Source organism: Chiloscyllium plagiosum, unplaced genomic scaffold (assembly GCF_037043375.1).
Source record: "Chiloscyllium plagiosum isolate Xiang-an unplaced genomic scaffold, Cpla_swu_hap1 HiC_scaffold_31, whole genome shotgun sequence".
Lineage (NCBI taxonomy): Eukaryota > Metazoa > Chordata > Chondrichthyes > Orectolobiformes > Hemiscylliidae > Chiloscyllium > Chiloscyllium plagiosum.
In genome coordinates, this window is record NW_028270169.1 from 36929220 (window position 1) to 36951128 (window position 21909).

A 21909-nucleotide genomic window follows, 5' to 3' on the forward strand; every position below is an offset into this window, starting at 1 on the left:
TGCATTGTCTCTGAATGATCCGGCTCGCTCACACATTATCTACTTTGTGTACTGAGAGTTATTGGGAACACCAGAAAGTTTATGTCACTGACCTGTGTCTTGCGTATTCTTAAGTCAGCTGAGGATCTGTTCTGACCCTCCTCCTGTTCTATGCTCTGTTCAATACCTGGAGAAATAAAATAGAAAGATTGGAGTTACCGAGCAAAGAACAAAGGCCAGCCAATGGCCCAGTAAAAGCCTTACTATTAATAAATAATACCAATACAAATGTACAGTACGCAAAATTCAGAGCACATGGTTACATAGTGTTAATTGTCAGTTCATTAACAGTTCACAAGACTGCATAATTCAGCCCTTTTCTTGTATATACAATTGCAATGACAGTAATAATGTCATACGATTATTCCAAAAATACAGTGCATTGTAACTCATACCTCAATGGGATCTCACTGTCACAGTTACCTCTCAGTAAAGGGATTTGGTGCGTTGTTGGAAGAAGTCAAAAATTGTGGTGCTGGAAAAGCACAGCTGGTCAGGCAGCATCTGAGGAGCAGGAGTGTCAATGTTTCGAGCATAAGCCCTTCATCAGGAATGATCTCCAGTATCTGCAGTCCTCACTTTCTCCTCCATGGTGTTGGAAGGGAACTGCTGGAAATTGGAGCTGTAGAGAAGCTGCATTTTTGAGCAATTCAGCAACAGAATATGTAATTGATCCAAGAGGCATATAAGAAATCAAGGCTAAATCTTACTTTTTTTTTGCTAAACGGGAGTTGCATCAAGTGTTATGGAGGGATTCTCACCATGAGGTCCAACACCTACTTACCCATCTCTATGCTGCCTCTCACATCCAGCTCTATCTCCTTTTAGCACATACCATTCTCGGAACAGTCACCACTCAATGGATAGCCACCGAAACCAAACCTGCAATTCTTGTGTCTATGCTATCTTTGAGAGCTTGTTCCAAACACTGCAATATCCCTCACCAGTAAATTAACAGCACAGTAACCACAAAGCCATGGCACACAGCCAGTATGCTGATATTCCCTCGCACATACAATCCCATTCCCTCACCGGAGCTAGTTTATCTGTCCTTAAACACATCTCTTCTGAAGATCCTCCCTTAGACACTAATATTTTTCCCCCAATGCCCAGTGGTCACCTGCACCTTGTTGGTGTTCAAAAGGGAAACATCATGTGCAGGCATGATGTACATCACAACATTCAGACATGTCCAGATGTGAGCTTTTGTTGACAGCCAGCATTGAAGAACAAAAAGGACATGAATCCATGCTGCAGTTTGCCTCCCACAATGCAAATCAAATACTGGCATCCTGACCCTGTCCGTCTAAGATGGTCTGTTGCACCCAGCTCACACTGACTGGAACTGGCTGTCTGCCTTGTAGCACCCGACACAGCTGAGCTCAGTCATTTAAAAGGACACCTTCCTCCAGCTCAATGTCCCTATCCTTCTCCTCAGACAATTCTACCTCAGCATCTATCCCATGGACTCCAATTGTGTGGAATACAGCCACCAGGATAGTGTGGCATACTCTGTCCTGGTTATACACTCAGGCCTAGGAGAAAGTGAGGAGTGCAGATGTTGGAGATCAGAGTGGGAAAGTGTGGTGCTGGAAAGGCACAACTGGTGAGGTAGCATCCGAGGAGCAAGAGAGTTGACGATTCAAGTGTAAACATAATCCATTCCTGATGAAGAGCTTATGCTCGAAACGTTGACTCTCCTGCTCCTCAGATTCTGCCTGACCGGCTGTTTTTCCAGCATCACACATTTCAATACTATAGGGCCTCCCAGAATGCTCCAAACAGTGGAACTGTATGTTCAGCAGCTCTATTATAATGTTGTACAGCACAACACAGGAAGAAACCCTTCAGCTCATTGTGTCAGTGCTGACCATGATGTCATTCTAAACTAATCCCATTTGCCTGCACATGGTCCATATCTCTTTATTCTCTACTTGTTCATATGTCTATCTAAAAGCCTCTTTAAACTTATCATAGCTGCTCCTACCATCTCCCCGGGCAGTGTGTTCTAGGCTCCAGCTACCTACTGTGCAATAAAAAATTGCCTGTCATATCTCCTTTGAATTTTCCCCTGTCATTTTAAACCTATGCCCCCTGGGAGAGAAACTCTGACTATCCACCCTATCCTTGCCTCTCACTATACTTCTATGGGTCACCTCTCAGCCTCTGATGGCCTAGCAAAAACAATCCAGATTTGTCCAACCAACAAACATCAAAACACACTAATCTGAACAAGCCTGCAGTTCTGAGATGCAACCTGATCCAATCTGTGAGGTGGTGCCTGTCCACGCACATAAGCTATCCATGCTGCAACGTTTCAATGCTAGTTACCAGTGAACGCTGCAAATGAATATCTATGCTTCCTAAGTGACCTGCAAGTGGATTGGAGAGGTGCCAGGATGGTCATGAGAGGTTAGTAAATGCTGGATGCCAATGGTTGTCGGTGAGGAATGCATGCAGCCATGGCTTGTGTCCTGAAATGCCATTTGGTTCTGAGCAACATGGAGATCCTTTCAAGAAAGCGGTGAGCTGAAGTTGTAAGGTACATGCTGTGGTTTCCATCATGACATTTCTAGATATCTGGCTTCCTTGGCAAGATGCAAAGTTAAATATTAATGACGTGAATTGGGTCTTTTACAGTAACAATCCTGCTCAATTGGCAAGTCACTGCTGCTAGGCAAGAAACTTGCTTCACCACTGAGCAATAGCATAAGAGATGGCCTAGCATGCTACCATTGCCGAGACAGACCATGTCAGATTTCTCTCCATAGCCCACATTGCTCAGACCCATATAAAATTCCACCCCAAGAGATTATCATTCTGCCATTGCTGCAATAAAGACAAGTTAAGTATACTGAGGTTGTGGTTTGCAGGGTTCATGATCATAACAGGGAATCATCAGCAAGAGATGATGGGGTCAGTACAAAAGAGAAGAAAAATCCAGAGTTAATAGGAAGATTCATTTTTGCAACTTGAACATAGCTTTCATGAATAGGTGTCTGATTCAGAAATGCCAACTGTCAGACTCTGCCAAAGGCTCTGAAGATGTGCAAGGTGATATATCACCACTGGGTCCAAGGCGAAGGATACATGCAGCAAATTCAGCAACAGAGCAGCCATGCTGAAACCCATACTGGGATCATGAGTTTGAGGTGATGAATGTCCCATGACCTTTTGTAGTTTCAGATAACACCAAGTGTACAAGAGCTCTGATGTAAAACTGAGACCAACTTCGAACTGTAGAACAAGCACGAAACAGGATTCAGTTAAATGTTATGAAAATGCAAATAATCAATGGACTGAACATACCTTTAATAAAAACTTTTAAACGTCCACTTGGTCCCTGGCCTTTCCAGCATAATGACTTCAAAACCTTTCTCCTCATCTTATGCTTTAATGATACTGCTGCTTTTGTAATCTAACTTTTTGCCATTTAATGCGCTTATTTACACAATTCACGATTAAGATTCTGGGCATCGCCTTTTATCCCACCCTCAGTTTCCGCTTTGCTCGCAGAACCATTTGTTTTAGTCAAACAAATTGGCTGGCTAAGTTTATTGTGATTTGCTGGTCATTGAGCTGCCATGAAACCTAGTTATGTAATTTGGTTTCTTGAAAGACATTTACACCATGGTTACCAAGACCATTTTACCTGGAGAGGAAGCGCATCTGCCCACAACTGCATAAACTGTTTCATAATTGAATCACATGAGGCAAAATACAAACTTTTGCATTCTTGGAGGCATTCTTGCAAGTTCCTTCTCATCCAGTATGGAAGTTTGTAAGTAATTTAAATGGCCATTTTCAGATTACTAACATATTCTGAAATTCTCTTGCAAGCCCATGTAACCAACAGAGCTTTCTTCTTAATCACAGAATAACATGTTAGTGTATCAGATAATGCTCTAGCTGCATTACAGACTGGTTTGCAACACCCAACTCCTGGAAGTTAACTGCTGCTAAACCTGTAGCTGAAACATCAGCTGCTATTTTCATTGGATAGGAAGGATTATGTTCTGCTAAGGTATCTGTAGATGTCAACATTTCTTTAATCTTCCCTAAAGTGTTATCATGCTGAGAAATCCAACACCATATTTATATCTTCTTGAGCAAGTGGCTCAATGGCATTGTAGGGATTACTGGTTAGGTACAAGTTTTGATGACTAATTCACTGTACCCAAGAAATCAAAGCCTGATTTTGAAGATGGGAATTTTGAGCTGGCTTCAGTCTTTTGAGGATCCCCCATTATGACTTTAGAGTTGACAAGGCCTTCTTGGAACCATCTCAATACTGCAGTCACGTGCTCTTCAACTGTTTCCTGATCAAACGCCACATGCATGTGGCTATAACTCTGTAAAGACCTTGCAAATGTTGGACCCCATTAGTTAGAAAACCTCAGGGCCAAGTGCAATTCAAAATAGTAATGTATTAAAACAAAATCTTCCCAGCAGGGTTATAAAGATTAATTTCTCATCCAATAGCACTTGATTTATAATTGGCACATCTACCTAGAAACAGGGAAAGTACTATATTCAGTGTTAACCAAACAAGTCATACCTAACGTCAGTACATCAGGATAAAAGAACAGAATGCAGAATACAACGTTACAGCTACAGAGAAGGATCTAATATATGAGGGTTCTGTTCAAAAGTCTGATAACAGCAGAAATAAAATGGTTCTTAAATCTATTGATATGTGTTTTCAAACTTTTGTATCTTCTTTTCAATGGCAAAGAATGGAAGAGAGTATAACCAGGGTGGGAGGGTCTTTGATTATGTTGGCTGCTTTACTAAGGCAGTGGGAAGAATAAATGGAGTCCAAGGAAGGAAGGTTGGTTTTCTTGATGGATTGGGCTACATTCACAACTCTGACATTTCTTGCAGTCTTGAGCAGAGCATGTTGCCATTGCAAACTCTGCTGCATCCGGATACGATGCTGTGGTGCATCTATGAAAATTGCTAAAAGTCTTTGTGGACATGCTGAATTTCCTTAGCCTGCTGAGCAAGTAGAGGTATTTGTATACTTTCATGATGCTGCGTTGACATGGATGGAACAGGATAGATCATTGATGATATTTACTCCTTGGAACTTGAAGGTCTCAACCACCTCCACCTCAGCCCCATTGATATAGACAGAGGCATGTGCTTCACTCTGTTTCCTGAAGTCGATGACCAATTCTTTCATTTTGCTAACATTGAAGGAGAGATTGTTATCTTTATACCATGCCACTGAGCTGTCTATCTCCTTCCTGTACTCTGTTTCATCGTTGCTCGAGATTTGACCCATTATGGTGGTGTCATCAGCAAATTTGTAAATTCAATGAAATCTGCTACTTGTGTCCTATTTTATGTTAATTTTGCTCTTGCATAGTTTAACTAGATCCTTTCAACATTGGAAACAGGGTGAGTTTCTTTCACCACTGCCGTATTGAGGTATATAAGGTCTACACAAATATGAATAGCACCATTACACCTGGGTACAGTGACCTGTCCAAACTCTGCTTTGTTAGTATCATGAGAGGAGAAATGACTCCTGTTTGTGTCATCTCAGCAAGTTGGTTTTAAATGTATTTCATTCAGAGAGCTGCCTAAGTGTATGAAGGCATAAAGGTGAGCATTTTTCTTTAGTCTAATGCTGTATTCAATTTTTAACATTCCTAACCTTTGAACAAATTGGGATATCCCTGTCAGAATAACTTTAAATCTTCTGTTGCTTGAATCTTTCCACCTTTTGATTGTGACTGAGGTCAATATGCACACGTCTACTGAGAAGGAAGTACTCATAGTTGTTAAGTAGATGAAGGTTTTTGAGTTTTTGTTAACCCCAATGTTGGACAGTTGTTCATAGTATTCTCTTAACATTAATGCAACGACTCTCGAGAGCGAGAGTGTGTGCACGTGTGCACACGCATGAGAGGGTGTGTGTGTTCACATAAGAGGTAGAGACTGTGTGTGCACGTGTAAGCGTGCGCATGCAGATGTGTGTGTGAGAGAGAGAGGGTGTGTGTACACAAGAGGGAGAGAGATATATAGAGATAGGTGAGTATGAGTGTGCATGTGTGAGTGGGTCTGTATGAATGTGTGTGTGAGAGAGAGAGAGAGAGACAGTGTGAGAGAGAGAGAGAGAGAGAGAGAGAGAGTATATAGTGTGGTGGGGTTATCTGGAGCATGACATGAACCCAAGTTCACTGTTGAGGCAGTCTTCATGGATACAGAACTTAGCTATCTGCCTCTGCTCAGTGATTTTGCATCGTTGCATATCTTGAAGTCTGCTTTGGAGGATACACCCAAAGATTGGAGGCTGAATGTCCTGGACTGCCAAAGCGATCATATTGTGACAACATGCTTCCATGTCTAACTTGATATTTGTGGCATAACGTCTGCATGTCAAATGTTTGGTTTGAGCTACTAGTTTCTACAGGAAACTGTTCTACCTCACGTGTAGATAATTCTTTGATCCTTTGCGTTTTTGTGGCTACAAATTGCCACAACTGTCTCTAAGTCATCTACTATCTTTGAATGACAGCATTCAGATTTAAATCTAGGAATGTTTCTACCTTTGAAGCCTCTTTGCTCCATAGCTTTGGTGAGGACTTTTATTGTCTGGTGTTTGTCATATACCACTGTACTGGTGAATGTGATGCATCATTTGTGATTCTGCATGTTAACAAATGAATAGGTTCTGTGCTAAATTTTACGTTCTCCTCTTAGAATTGATCTAATTTGTTTCCAGACCTCTACTTCACCTATCACCTGAGTGACATTTTTTAAAGTTAGGACTTCTTTGGACTGTAATAAATCTGAAAAAGACTAGCAGTAATGTCTCCAATATTCTGGTCTCTTGGAAATTCTGACCTTGTTTCTAAATTCATACCTCTCCATTAGATAAAGAGATAATCAATGAAATTAAACATTGATTCATCTGGTTGTTGCATTCTTTCATTGAAACACTCCGGTTGAAGAATTTTCTGAAATTGAAATAATTGTCAAAGGCTTTTGAATTTGAGTGATGCTTCAATGATTCCTTGGCGAGCAATGTCATTCTTAAAATGATATACAGAAGTACATTTACTTGTTCATTGTCTGTCTTTGTGGCCAGTTTATAAACCACCCTGAATTGTTTTCTGAGATGACCAAGTTTGTACTAGTTCTGAAGAAGGGTCACTGGACCCAAAATGTTACCTCTGCTTTCTCTCCACAGATGCTGCAAAACCCGCTGAGTTTTTCCAGTAATTTCTATTTTTGTTTCTGACTTCCAGCATCTGCAGTTCTTTGGGTTTTTTTTTAATGACTAAGCTTGTATTCTATTTGGCCCTTTTCTGAAATTAAATCCTGCTAGCAACACTACACTTTTGATGCCACAGCTTCCTAATGTGATTAAATACTTTATCTTCTTGAAAGCTTTCTATTCTGCAGTTCTCCCATGCATTACAGCTGTATGAAGGATCTTTCTGTGTTTGCGACTGCAATGAAAGTTTCCCTAAATTTTGCTGTAATGGAGGTCCTGTATGCTGAAAAATATTTATGATAACCAGCATCATGCACTTCTTTAAACTGCCCAATTACCCCATTATCTGCTTTAAATGGCTTGGCTAGCAATTTCTTCTGACCCTCACTCCACGAATATGCAAGCTCCCCTCAAGACCCCGTAGGTTCTGTTTAGCTAGTCTTGGCTTGGGCTATCTGTATTTAGTAAAGACTAATTGGAGCAGCAAACACTTTGTAAATTACTGTCCTTACTGTGTTGTTTAAGGTTTCTTCTTGTGTAGGAGGCATATTTTGCTTTAACTCTCAGAATCATCAATAAATCCTGGCTCCCCAGCTCACCTCGAACACACAACAATTCTCATAGATCCGCGCCATGTGTTGCAGCCTTGGACCTGCAAACTCTGCACTTACTTATACCTGAAATGTCGACTTCTCCACCTCCTGATGCCTGGCTTGCTGTGTTCTTCCAGACCCCTGCCTGTCAACTTTGGATTCCAACATCTACAGTTTTGTTTGTCCCTAATCTTGCATATCATCTGTCAGATCTGAAATGCTTTCTGTGTAAATCTCAAGATTCTCCTCTGTTGAGTATTGTCACAAGGTTTTTGGGGTTCCTTGTCATTAACAATCAGCAGGATCAGTTTCTTTTGAAGTTCTCTGGGTCACCAACACTATTTTTCTTGATTTTTCTAAAGGCTGACCTTTCTTAGTTGGCACAATTTAGAAACAGTGCTGGTCACCACTGTTCACCACATTGTAGCAGCCAAATAAAATCTTCAGAACCCATCACTGATCGCCATGTTGTGTGTGGGGGTTTCTTTGATCCCTATGTAATATGTCAAGAGTGAGGACAGCCACTTTTCTGGTCTAACTAAAAGAGACGTTTTGAGTAAACAATAGGAATTTGTTGCATTCTTGCAACTATTTACAGGACACAGATCATTACTACAGAAGCTGTTAGGAGCATACTAACCTCAGGCCTGTCTCCTAGAAGTTCCTTCTTATTCTGACCAAGTGGTCTCTGTAGGTGCTGTTTATTGCACTCAATTAAGTATTAATCTTTTCAGGCCCTTATACAACCATTATCAACCCACTAAATCACATTAAATATTGCTGAAATGGAACTTTAACCAATATCTTTTGGCTCAGAATCGGGGGCATCACCTACAAAGCCCAAGACCTCATTGGTTTCACTCGGTGGCCCCTTTAAGACTGCTGTGTAGTTATGCATTTGGACATTGTCTTGGACATATTGACTGTACGCAGCTGGTTGTTGGCAGAGTGAAGTTTTCCAAATTGCTATGGCTAAATACATACAGAGCTTAGGACTATCATTGCTAGCAGTTATCTTTACTTAAATAGAAAATAGTTTGCACAGGATATTATAACAAAGTCTTGGGATACTTTATTATTTGACACACCGCATGAAGGGAAGTCTTGGGATGTTTTGTTACGCTAAAGGAACTATATAAAAGAATGGCTGAGTTGAGACAAGATACAATTGACTGATAATTGAAACCCTGCTGAAGTCAGCAGTCATTGGTTCCAGTAGTTGATTGAAGGCCCTGGGATGAAGATTTTAAATGTGCTCTGGTATAATATTAATTCTTGTCTGGAATGAAATAATTAAATTGAAATTTAATCACAACTTAACTTGGTTTCTCAATCTGTTAATTATTAACCATTTGATAATACCATGAAACGGGTTTTTGAAAGAAATGCATTTTAGATAATTAAATATACAATGGAAGACTAATTTAAATGCATCAAATTGTGACAAATCTTTTAAATGAACAAACTGTTATGTAACTTCATACTGTATGCTAATTTAATTTGACAGGATTTTAAATGTCTGTCTCACCTGAATACAAAATAGCTTTCCCACTTCTATCTGATATTCCAATAGATCGCGATGACACTAATGTTTTGTATTGTGGAGAGAAACAGAGTTAAATTGTTGGGTTGATGACTTTTAATTAGATGTTCTGATGAAAAATCTTTGATCCAAACTGTAAACTCCATTTCTCTCCACAAATACTGCTTTTGTTGTTCTTAATTCAGATTTCCAGGAACTTGAAGATGGTGGTGTTCCTATGTATCTGCTGCTCTTGTCCTTCGAGACGGAAGTGATCATGGACTTGGAAGATGTTGTCTGAGGATCTTTGATGAATTGCTGCAGTGTATCTTGTAGATAGTACACACTGTTGCTACTGAGCATCATTGGTAGAAGGAGTGAATGCTTGTGCTTGTAGTGTCAATCAAGCAACCTCCTTAGAACTGGATGGTGTCAAACTTCTTGAGCATTATTGGATATGCACCCGTCCAGGGAAGTGAGAAGTATTCCATCACACTCCTGACTTGTGCCACGCACATGGTGGATAGGCTCTGGGGAGTCAGGTAGTGAATTCCCCTTATTGAAATATGTGTTGCTGGAAAAGCGCAGCAGGTCAGGCAGCAACCCTTGTGGTTGGAGGGTTCCTAGGCAGAAGATGACGAGGTCCACAGCCCCCCACCCAACCCAACCTCCAATCCCAGCACCTTCCCCTGCAACCACAAGAAATGCAAAACTTTGCGCCCACACCTCCCCCTTCACTTCCCTCCAAGGCCTCAAGGGATCCTTCCATATCCGTCACAAATTCATCTGCACCTCCACACACATCATTTACTGCATCCGCTGCACCCGATGTGGCCTCCTCTACATTGGGGAGACAGGCCGCCTACTTGCGGAACGTTTTAGAGAACACCTCTGGAACACCCGCACCAACCAACCCAACCGCCCTGTGGCTGAATACTTTAACTCCCCCTCCCACTCCGCCAAGGACATGCAGGTCCTTGGCCTCCTCCATCGCCAGACCATGGCAACATGACGCCTGGAGGAAGAGCGTCTCATCTTCCGCCTAGGAACCCTCCAACCACAAGGGATGAATGCAGATTTCTCCAGCTTCCTCGTTTCCCCTCCCCCCACCTTATTTCAGTCCCAACCCTCGGACTCAGCACCGCCTTCTTGACCTGCACTCTTCTTCCCGACCTCTCCGCCCCCACCCCCTCTCCGGCCTATCACCCTCACCTTAACCTCCTTCCACCAATCGCATTCCCAACGCCCCTCCCCCAAGTCCCTCCTCCCTATCTTTTATCTTAGCCTGCTTGGCATACCCTCCTCATTCCTGAAGACGGGCTTATGCCCGAAACGTCGATTCTCCTGCTCCTTGGATGCTGCCTGACCTGCTGCGCTTTTCCAGCAACACATTTTTCAGCTCTGATCTCCAGCATCTGCAGTCCTCACTTTCTCCTTCAATTCCCCTTACTGCAAACTAAATTTTAAAAGGGGATTTAAGAAGCTGTTTCCACAACAGGAGGGTCAGTAATCACAGGACAAAGTAACTGACAAAAAGAAACAGCAGGGAGCTGTTTGTTTTGAGTTTTTAATTTTGAGTTTTTAATCACTTCAAATGCAGTGGGTAGGTGGAAAGAGATTCAAAAGCAACTTTTAAGATGGAATTTGTTTTTTATTTGAATGGCTGGAGGACAAAAAAAGGGGGAGATTAGATTAGATTAGATTAGATTAGATTAGATTAGATTACTTTACAGTGTGGAAACAGGCCCTTCGGCCCAACAAGTCCACACCGACCCGCCGAAGCGTAACCCACCCATACACCTACATTTACCCCTTACCTAACACTACGGGCAATTTAGCATGGCCAATTCACCTGACCTGCACATCTTTGGACTGTGGGAGGAAACTGGAGCACCCGGAGGAAACCCATGCAGACACGGGGAGAACGTGCAAACTCCACACAGTCAGTTGCCTGAGGCGGGAATTGAACCCGGGTCTCTGGCGCTGCGAGGCAGCAGTGCTAACCACTGTGCCACCGTGCCGCCCCTGAGATATTTCAGCGAATTGGCACAATCACAACGCATGACAGTTCCCCGTGCTTTGGCACATGGTTCTTTAGTGAAGTTTGAAAAAGAAGGAAAACAAGACACAGGTTTCATACAGAGGAGTTAATGAAGCAGAATCTGAAGTGCTGAATCATTAAAAATTTAATCACACTGGTGCTGGATTCCGTTAGTTCTTTTTACTTACTCTTTAACTTGGAGCGAACCTTATTTGCTGTCTTCTTGATATCCGTCATCAGTTCTTCCAATTCCTCCTTTGTTTCTGAAAAGACAGAGAATATTAACCATGAGAGCATGACAATGCTGGAGAATACAGTGTATCCTTATTAACTCAAACATTCCAGAACACAGACTCAACAGGAAGAATAACGAATTGCTAGAATGGAAAGAAGCCAATTCATCTCTTTGATATTCCTTCACAAGGTTGAGTATAACCTTGTGTGAATTCGCAAAATGTTCTTTCCTAATAAATAGCATTAGCAACCACAGTCAAACATTTGAGTGATGGAGGTAGTACAATAAAAGTCACTAACCATAGCATTAGCTAACCCAAACATAAATACCGCAACTCAGAAATTCAAAAGAAATGTTGCCATTTAAGACCACAATTTAATCTCAAGATATGTCAATAGATTTTAGCCTGTAACTAATTCAGAGATCTTAAGCTGTATTGGGTTCTGGTAGATTTGCAGTTGGAATACTGTTTCCAGTTTTGGCCCCCTTAGAAAATGATGGAAATCAAAGTATTAGAGAGATGTCACTGACAACACCAAATTTTATAAGAATGAGGTTTCAAGGATAGAGCAGGGGAGTCTTGTTGGAGCTGTACTATTGATGGGCAATGGAATGTGAAGAATAAAACAGAAGAAATGGAAGGAATCACTTCAATCTTAGTGAAGTGCTTACACTCTATGTACTCATTGGAGGCAAGGGTCAAACAGCCAGTAATTAGTAAATAGAAAAAAAATAAGCCATAGTCTCTTGAAGTTTACTTGATTGCCAAAGGGAAGAGGCCATTAATCCTATTTGTGCTATAGGCTAAGCCATTGGGTTATGAGGTCCAAGGTAGCATTGGTGAATAGTGAGCAGAGAATTTTGACACGTAAACTCTTTTTGTTCCAACAGATTGGCTGACTGGAAATTTCCATGGATGTGCTGATAATGGAAGAAGCATTCAGATTGCAAACTGTTGCAAATAGGGTGCCGGTTTTGAGGTGTTGAGGCTTGCTAACCACGCGCTCACATTATTCTTAATGCCAAGGCTCTATCAGAGCTTTCAAAAGAGCTGTTGGTGAAGTCACTGGCATCCATCCCTTGTCTCCCAACCTCCAATCTCTCCTCAAACACTTTCATCTACCAAATACAGAACTCTCTCCACCCTGCCCCCGTTCACCACACTGCCCATTCTGACTGGGATTGCACCACATTTCAAACATTAAAATGGGGTCACAAAAAGGTTAGGAAGCACTACTCTCTGCATGTCAAATAAATTTCTCTGAATTGATCACAGGATTTTTGCCTCTCCCAGGAGTTGGTACGAGTGGAGTGGAATGTATTACCTTGTCAACATTACGAGATGGCATAACAACCCAAATGGTCATTTCTCACTCAAGCTACAACTCAGTCCTGGACAAACTGTTATTTGAATATACAAGCTAGCTACCTTCCTTGCCTCGAATCCAGACTGTAACATATTGCTGAATATGGCTTACCTTTTGACATAAACTACCCGAATCCCTTTAACTTCTAATCTTAACCCATGATGTATTAGATCTGGGAGTGTTTGACGTTGACACTGGGTGCAAAACTTCCTCTGTGGTGCATATTTCATTTAGATCAGCACAAACATTTAAATTCAACAGACAATTGGGTGGTTCAATCAATATGAGAGAGGATTGGAAGGAATGAAGAAAGTGATGACTAGAGTAATAAATTGGTGAGACAGAAGACGGGTCGATAGACTGATTTACAATCGGCCAGTTGAAGATTGTATTGTACTGGTGAAACCTGCATTTGCAGTAGGGAATGCGATAAATCTACTCTTTCCTATATCCTAGCAACCATTTCAGTCCCTGACTCTGCTCCATATCAAACTCCTCTGCCATTCTCTTTCCCTCCCCATCCTCCAGTCGTGAGTGCCTGCTTTCAAACTTGACCTCTTTCCTCCTGTGGAATTTGCTAAAACAGATCACGTCATGACAAATCTACCAAGAATATCTGATAAAACAAAGGGATTGAGTTACAGGAGCATATTTTGTGTTTACTCGAAGAGTAATTTAGTCAACACATGTCAACATGGATTCTGAATGACAATTAATATATATATTGTGCCTTAACATAACAGATCATTCCAAGGTGTTTCATAGCAGCATTTTAAACAAAGGTTATTACCTAGTTAGGTAAAATGAATTAGGACAGGTGGCAAAAAAGCTATAAGAATCGCTTTAAAAGGAAGAAAAAGAGGCAGAGACACTTATGGAGGGAATTCCAGAGCTCGGAATCTAGGCAACTGACAACACAGTGAGCAATGATGGAACAACTAAAACTGAGGGTGTACAAGAGTCAAATATTAGAGATGCACAGATTTATTTGGAGGGTTGTGGAGCTGAAGAAGTTTGGAGAGATAGAAAGGGAGCTGAGGCTTTAGTGGGGTGGAAAATAAGGATGAGAATTTTAAAATTTAGTCTTTGCTTAACCAGAAGCCAGTGTAGATCAGCAAACAATAATAAAATGATTGGTATATGTAAGAACACGCACAACTGTATTTTGGATGGCATGAATTTTACAGAGGAAGGATGGGACATTCAAGGTATCAAAGATACAATTAAGGCAGCAGATGTGCTGAGACAGTGGTAGGGACAGGTGATATTATGGAGGTGGATATTAATGGCAGCAAAAGAATTTGGTTAGAAGTTCTACTCGGGTTGCATGGGGAAATATGAAATCAAGGTTGTGAACAGTCTGGATTTGAGTCAATGATGAGGGATTGGAGTTTGTAGTGAAAGACAATGGTTTCAGCCCTCCTAATATTTAAGTCAGTACAAATTTCTGCTTATCTAATACTGATGTCAGGGAAATCGTTTGATAATTTTACAATAGTGGAGAAGTTGTCAGAGATGATGGTAAGGTAAAGCTGGATATCACAGCATATGTGAGAAAACTAACACTACTTTTGTATGATGTTACTGAATGACAGCATAAAGATAAGGAAAATAAGTAAGCCAAGGATATATCTTTGGAGTAACAGAAGAGATAACATTGTAGCATGGAAAGAGAAACCATTTTAGAAAGTGCTCTGACAATGATTAGATAAAGAATGGAGCTAAGTGCAGTCCCACCTAACTGGATGACAAAGGTATGAAAACCATGTCAAAGGTTAAGAACAGCTTGTGAATGATAATAAGGGAAAGATTGCTTTTGTCATTGTCACCTAGAATGTAATTAGTAATTTTTATATGAACTATTTCTGACCTGGTTGGAAGGCTTCACACATGCCATTGTGAAAAGAAGTGGCGTTGGAGGCAAAGATACATTTAAACGTTTAGTAAAGGAAAAGGAGTTTGGAGACAGAGTCAAGAGTTGGTTATTTAGAGAGATGACAGACATTGGCAAACAAAGGACAGATGGATAGCATTTGGAGAGAGTGAACAATTGACAATATCAGCTAATAAGGAAGGGTAGAAACGAAAACAGAAATTGCTGGAGAAATACGGTAAGTCTGGCAGCATCTGTGGAGAGAGAAATAGAAATAAAATTTCGAGTCCAGTGACCCTTTTCAGAACGGGACAGGTTGTTGGGTGGCGAGCAATTTAGTGCCCACAGGATGAAGGATGGACGAAGTAGATGTCATGGACAAAATTAACCAATGGAAGAGAGGGATAAAGCAGAGGAGGGTTTCCTATTCTTATTGACAACGATGTGTCTGGAGCTCCACACACTTTTTGTTGGAGGCAAGCATGGAGTTAACTTGGAAGAGCAGTTTAAAATGAAAGAGGAAATGATTACTATGTAACTCATTTTCTTAACTCTTATTTTTGAGGAAGCAACATCAAGGCAGCTACTTTATCCTCAACCTTCAGAAAATAATTATTGAAGCCCTGCATGAAAAGGTGTTGGAGTAGGTGAAGGGATACAGCCTTTGACAGACATGACCTAAAGGGAATTTCATATAGCACGACCCACAACATCAAAAATGTTGACTTATAACATTATTTCAAATTAAACCATCACAAATGCAACTACACCTGGAAAAGCCCAGGTTTGGGTTGATAAATGACAATAAACATATGCACCACACAAGCGCCAGGCAATGTCCATTTTCAATAAGAGTGAATCTAACGATTGACTCTTAATCTCACTGAATTGCCATCACAGAATTCCCCCAGCATCAACAGCCTGGAGGTTACCGTTCACCAGAAACTGAATTAGACAAGCCACATATATACTGTCGCTACAAGAGCAGAGGAGAGGCTAGGAATTCTGCAGGGAATACTTGGTGCTTAACTCCCCAAAACCTGTCCACCATCCACAAGGCACAATTCAGGAGTCTGATGGAATACTCCCTACTTGCTTGGATGAGTGTAAATGCAACAACTTCATCTAGAACAGAGCAGCCTGTTGATCAGCATCCCATTCACTATAATACACTTTTACTCCTTCCACCACCACTGTACAATAGCAGCATTGTGCACCACAAATCAAGATGCATTGCAGTATCACCAAGACTACTTTGAGAGCACTTGCCAAACTGAAAGCTCTGCCATCCAAGCAAAGAAAAGCTGACACTCAGGAACACCATTACCTGCAAGCCTTCTCCACGACACACACTATCTTGTCTTGGAACTATATCATTGTTTTGACACAATTGCAATGTCAAAAACCTGGTAATAAGTTCATAACAGCTCAATGGCCTACACTTTATAGACGTCAATGGTTAAATAAGTTGGCTCACAAGAACCTTGTCAAAGGCCATTAGGGATGGACAACAACAAATAATAGTATTGCTGCAGTCCAGGAATGAATGATAAAAAGTATCAGGAGGACAAGAGCCGCAACAGTTAAAATTTACTGAAAGATGAATGTTACACAAGTATGAAGAAATTCTTCAGAGGACTCAACATTAAGAATACGCAAGGTATTCAATGCAACCATTTAAGGTGTGGCCAAAGGGCTGATTTGAGGGCAGTGACGGCCCTGGATGAATAAACTAAATGGTCTCTTCATCTGTGCAGGTCATTCTCTTGCACAATCACCACAGCATTTCCTTGATTAAAACTGCTGATAAAACCATTTATCAGACATTTCCCACTGACAGCCTTGATTCCCTTCAAGGATTTCAGCCACCACAAGATTTGCTGCCTTTCTGTGAATGTTCACCTAAGCTGTGCAGTTAAATACCCGTTGAAATCAGGCACTGTGCTTCATTCAATATCACTGTCCTTAGTGTCTACCATTAAGAATGAGTTGGATAAAGTGTGGCGCAAGAGTAACAAAGTGGCTGTCTGAAGAAAAACGTGCTTCAGTGCTTTTCTTTGAACAAGATAGGAAATTGACAACAACTTGCAATGAAACTGTGCCTTTAGCATTAAAAGAAAATCCCAAAGTGTTGCGTGGTTTGACATAAGGAAAACAGATGTTGTCAAACAAAAGGTCTTCAGAGGTGCGAACAAAAGCTTAGACAAAAAGACGGATTCTTTGAAGAGAAGGAATGTTTCATGGCTGGAAGTGCAATGCACAGTATTTAGATAATGAAAAGCTTTGCTGCCAGTCATGGGATGAAAGGAGATGGGTATACAGCAGATTATTTCGGAGACGATATCGCCTTGGAGAACATTGCAGAAATTGAGTCAGGACTGATCACAAAGGGACTTATTGAGAAGGAGAGATGTGTGGGGGATGAGAGCCGGTGAGGACGAAGATCATGGATAAGATGGACAGTGTAGATCAGAACAGAAATGGCAAAATTTTGGATCAGTTAAAATTTATGGAAGGAGATGGGAGTCCAACAAAAGCAAAACAATTATCTGGACTAGAGGCATTTCAGCAGGAGCTGAGGTAGGATGAAGTAGGAAACATCGTAGAAATGAATCCAAGCAGTCTTGGCAATGAATGAAGGGCGGCTTTTAAAACTCAGGATTTATCAAAAGGCAAAGACGGAACGGTGTGGGTCAGCCCAGGAGAATGCTAGTGAGTTGGATAACATCAGCAGAATTGTAGCTGATGGCTTTGGTCTTCTCAATGCTGAGCTTAAGGAAGCTGTGATTCATCCAGGGTTTGAGGTCACTGGTAGACTGACAAAACAGTAGCGGTAAAAGGTTTGGGGATATTGATGAGGAGATATAGATGAGTAATGCCAACATGCCTAAGAAAACTAATCCTGCTGAGAGCAGGATCGAGAATCGAGAGACTTCCAGATACAATAAAACATTTTATTACTGTTTTAATTGTATTTCAGCTGCTGAAAGATTTGGTGATTTCCCATAGGTCACTGACGTAGGTCGTTGACAATACTCTGGAATTAGCATTGGGAAGCAAGTGCAATTCAAAACACAAGCTACTTCGAGGCACACATTGGTAACTATAACTACATAACTAACAATGCATATCGTCAGCTCATAATTTGTATCAGAGTTATCAAATCTTGCCAATTCACAACCTCAACGCCTCACTTCTCTAAATTGCAGATGGTGTTATCTCGGCAGAAATCCATAGATCACCTTATTGCTTCCGTCAGGGTTCTCTGTCTTCTTTCTATCCTCGTGGTGATAGCTTCCCCATAGATTCTGTCGTCAGGAGACATATTTATGGAAAGTGGAAGGACAGGTTAATTGGAGACATAGCTTCTACACATCACCTACTTGAAAATATCAAAGAGCAGTGTGCTCCATTGACAAAATATTAATCTGGACTGAACAGATTGAGTCCATTTGGTGTGGATGTACTGTCAGCAAATTAATTCCACGTGAGTGACAGAAGCTAAGTAAAAGCAAGTGGACATTATTCCTGGAGTGGGATAGATTTGACTCTGAACATTGTTGCTAGTCCCAAGGGTGGTGGTTGCAATCGATCACTGAACCTGACACTTCCTGCATATGAAACGTGGCTCAAAAATTAGGAGTGACATTCCGTGCTCTAGAGGCAGATCAGACAGTCCAACAGATTTTTGCTGGTATCAATCCCTCTCATCTTACAATTGTGGCAAGGATCAAAATCTCTTTGATTTGTATGTCATAACCTCTCTAATATATACAGGTGGAAAGCTTGTACATCAGCTAGATCAGCTTGATGCAGAGAGCCAGCCCAATAATATGAACAACCCTTTCAATATATCAGCCTTAACTCACTGTGAAAACTTAACATCCTTACATTCACTGTGTAATGTGCTCAATTTATGCTCAATCCACACTCAAAAGTGCAGGAGACTCCTCTACAGCAGCTCTGAATTAGCACAAAATCAAAGACTGACAGCCTGGAGAATATTGCCGATATCCAATCGCCAAAAATAGCTACTTACAGAAATTTTTGCACCAAATTCAGCAGCTATTGAGGTGACAGGAAAAGCAATAAACGCAGATTCAACCGCTAGATCCAGCCAACAAAATGAAGACACACTGCAGGAGGCTGAAAGCTAAATTACCAGGACTCACGGCTGAGTAAGCCAATAGTCTTACAATGGTGTCAGCCTCCACACTTCAACACAGCAAACTCAGCGATTGATTAAAAACAGCAAACGATGGTCGTGGTAATTAGAGCAGATCCAATCCTATGCATTATATACTGCAGCTGTTCACAAAGGTTGGCAACAATCCAATTCAGTACCAAACTAACATTCCCATTATGTAACACCCAGTATCAAAAACATTCCACACAAACATTTAGTACAACTTCCTCAGGCAGTTTTAGACCAAGTTAATCGTGTGATAGCAGAAAGGAAACCAATTTCTCACGGGTGACCAGAGCCGCCTAACACTATCTGCATTGAGAGGATTGTGAAGTACAGAACACAGGCTTGTCTAAGCCATCCACTACTAAGTGTAATTATCACTGACACACTCTGTTGTCAAACATCTGTCAAGTGAGACCAAATCATAGCGACTAGCAAAGAAATTCTCTTCAACAGACAAAATTTCAGCTGACTTTTTCTGTGCCGGATATTGAACCATTTGCTGCTTCAAACAGCATTTCAGATGTTTGTTCTTTTGTGACACAAACTTCAATGATGTCCTTCATTCACAAGCAAAAAATAACCACAACCCAGTGCATGTATTCCAGTGTGAAAGCTCTGCAATGAGTTGGATTGGATTCAAATGAAATCTCCTACTTCTACTGACAGCAGATAGAAAACACAACATTGTCTCATGCCTGACATGATATTCTCCAAAGCTTTGGACAAAGAATGGCCATGTGCATTTCTTTACAAGTTAACGTCATGTGCTATTCAACACCATCTCCAAGACTCTCCCTTTACTCCATTACTGCATATGATGACTCTCCCTTTTTTCTTGTTAGGCTGAAGAATTCACAAACGTCTGTTATCACCTCCGCTTGGTACCAGCCTTTTCTCCATAGCTCTTTCCCTTCTGGTTAAGAACCACTCCAGAATTAAGCAGAACATGTTGACCAATGGGACAACACAGTAATGGGGAAGTGCTGCATTTTCACAGTGTAGCCTTTGGGAGGAGGATCTGTCTGTTCAAATGGACGTGAAAGATTCTGTGCCATCATTTGAAGAAAAGGAAGTGAGTCCACCTGGCATTCTGGCCAAGTTAACCAATGGAAACAGATCATTTAGTCATTTGTGGGCTCTTGCTGTGCAAGCCTGCCAACAAAACAACTATGATCATACTTCAAAAGTATCCCACTTTGCGACATCCCAATGGCATAATAGATGATGCATAAAATGAACCTTTTTCTTACTCTACAATGAACACCTCCACTCATATCCAGCACTCTTAAATCTTTGGCAGATGATTTCAATATACATTAGTCAGCTCTCTGTAACTACTTACTTCAAATGCTTACAAACACCAGTCCTCTCACAGTGAATCACCATGGGCAGAACTTTCCATTTCCTGAAGTGCCATGAGCAATGGCAAAAAATGTAGGAAAATAAGTGAAAATAAAAAGTATTAGATTTTTAAGATCAAAAAAACCTTATCCCAATCTTTCCCTCACACCTTCAATAGTGACTTCAGAATCTAACCATTAAGTGGTTACTCCCTTATTTCCATGTGCTTGCATCTCATTAAAGCCACCAACTTACCTTTTTCATACATCACTTCTGATTTTCCTCTCCATTGAGAAACTTGATGGCACTAACTCCCAACATGAAAGTCAGAGTGGGCACCTGATGGTTGAGGCTTGCTGAATACTCGTCCTATATATCACTCAACTGCATCTCCACAACAGTGTTCCACTGTGGGCACCATCCTCCTTAGCGCTTGGTCCATGAAAGTCAGCTTCAACAGACCACCAGCCTCAGCACATCATGTCTGCTCTTGAACCAAATCAATCATTACCTCAGCCCTTCAACATTTCACTCTGCATGTCAGGGACATTTATGACTTGCATGCTTCTACTGGGCAACTTTGTGTACAGGTATACACACATATACACACACCTCATTCATTTTATGGGTCTTAGTTTGTTTTCTTAGTGCTTGCTCACTTTACCACTTACTCAGCTGCTACAGCCTCTATATACTTCACATTGCTTTCATAGTGCCAGTCACTCTCTGCAGCACTCACTCACTCTGTGTCAGCTTCCGTGTGGGCCACAATCTTTTCTTAACTCTTTGGTGCTCAGTTACAGGCTGTCAGCCATTGGTGGGATGAAGGGGGATCTACACATATTCAGTAAAGGAACCAGTCCTACTCCAGTCCAGGGCATTGGTCATCATCAGTCAAGTGCTTGATCGGAGCCTGTGTCCTTGCAGTCCAGTTGCGAGACACCACAGTCAGTCCTGCAGATAAGTGCAAACAGTTGAGGGGTTAAAGCAAAGATAGTTGGGGTGCTATTAAGCCGGCTGTTAAGGGGGAGGGGAGTGCATTAATTTTTCCTGCAATGAGACAAAGCATGGAAGTGGATGGAAGAGTACTGAGATAAAAGATCCATCTTCAGCTGTGCCAATAATGTCCTTCTTTCTATCATCACTTCTTTCTATCAGAAGTGGGGATGTTTGCTGATGACTGCACAAAATTCAGCATTATTCGCGACTCCTCCAATACTGAAGTGACCCATTTTCAACTGTGACAAGATCTGGACAGTACCCAAGCTTGGGCTGACAAGTGGCAAGTAACATTTGTGCCACACAAACGCCAGGCAATGACTGTTTCTAATAGGAGACAATCTAATCATCACGCCTTGACATTCAACGGTGTTACCATCCCTAAATTTCCCACTATCAGCACCTGTGGGGTTATCATTCACCAGAAATCCAACTAGACTCACCACATAAACACAGTGGCTACAACAGCAGGTCAGAGA

The 21909-nt window shown here is 41.3% G+C and overlaps 1 protein-coding gene across 7 annotated transcripts in view; it reads right to left on the reverse strand.

Annotated features, from left to right (window-relative positions):
• The window catches only part of LOC148141881 (syntaxin-1A), a 259187-nt gene that overhangs the window by 122810 nt on the left and 114468 nt on the right, over positions 1 to 21909 (reverse strand). For all 7 annotated transcript variants that reach the window (XR_015752360.1, XM_043718631.2, XM_087977429.1 and 4 more), the window contains exons 4-5: positions 11612 to 11686; positions 93 to 166 (exon numbers count right to left, since the gene is read on the reverse strand). Coding sequence is in view for 6 of the 7 variants with exons in the window: in XM_043718631.2 (XP_043574566.1) it covers positions 93 to 166; positions 11612 to 11686 (149 nt within the window). In the remaining variant the exon portion in view is untranslated. The remainder of the gene's footprint in view (positions 1 to 92; positions 167 to 11611; positions 11687 to 21909) is intronic.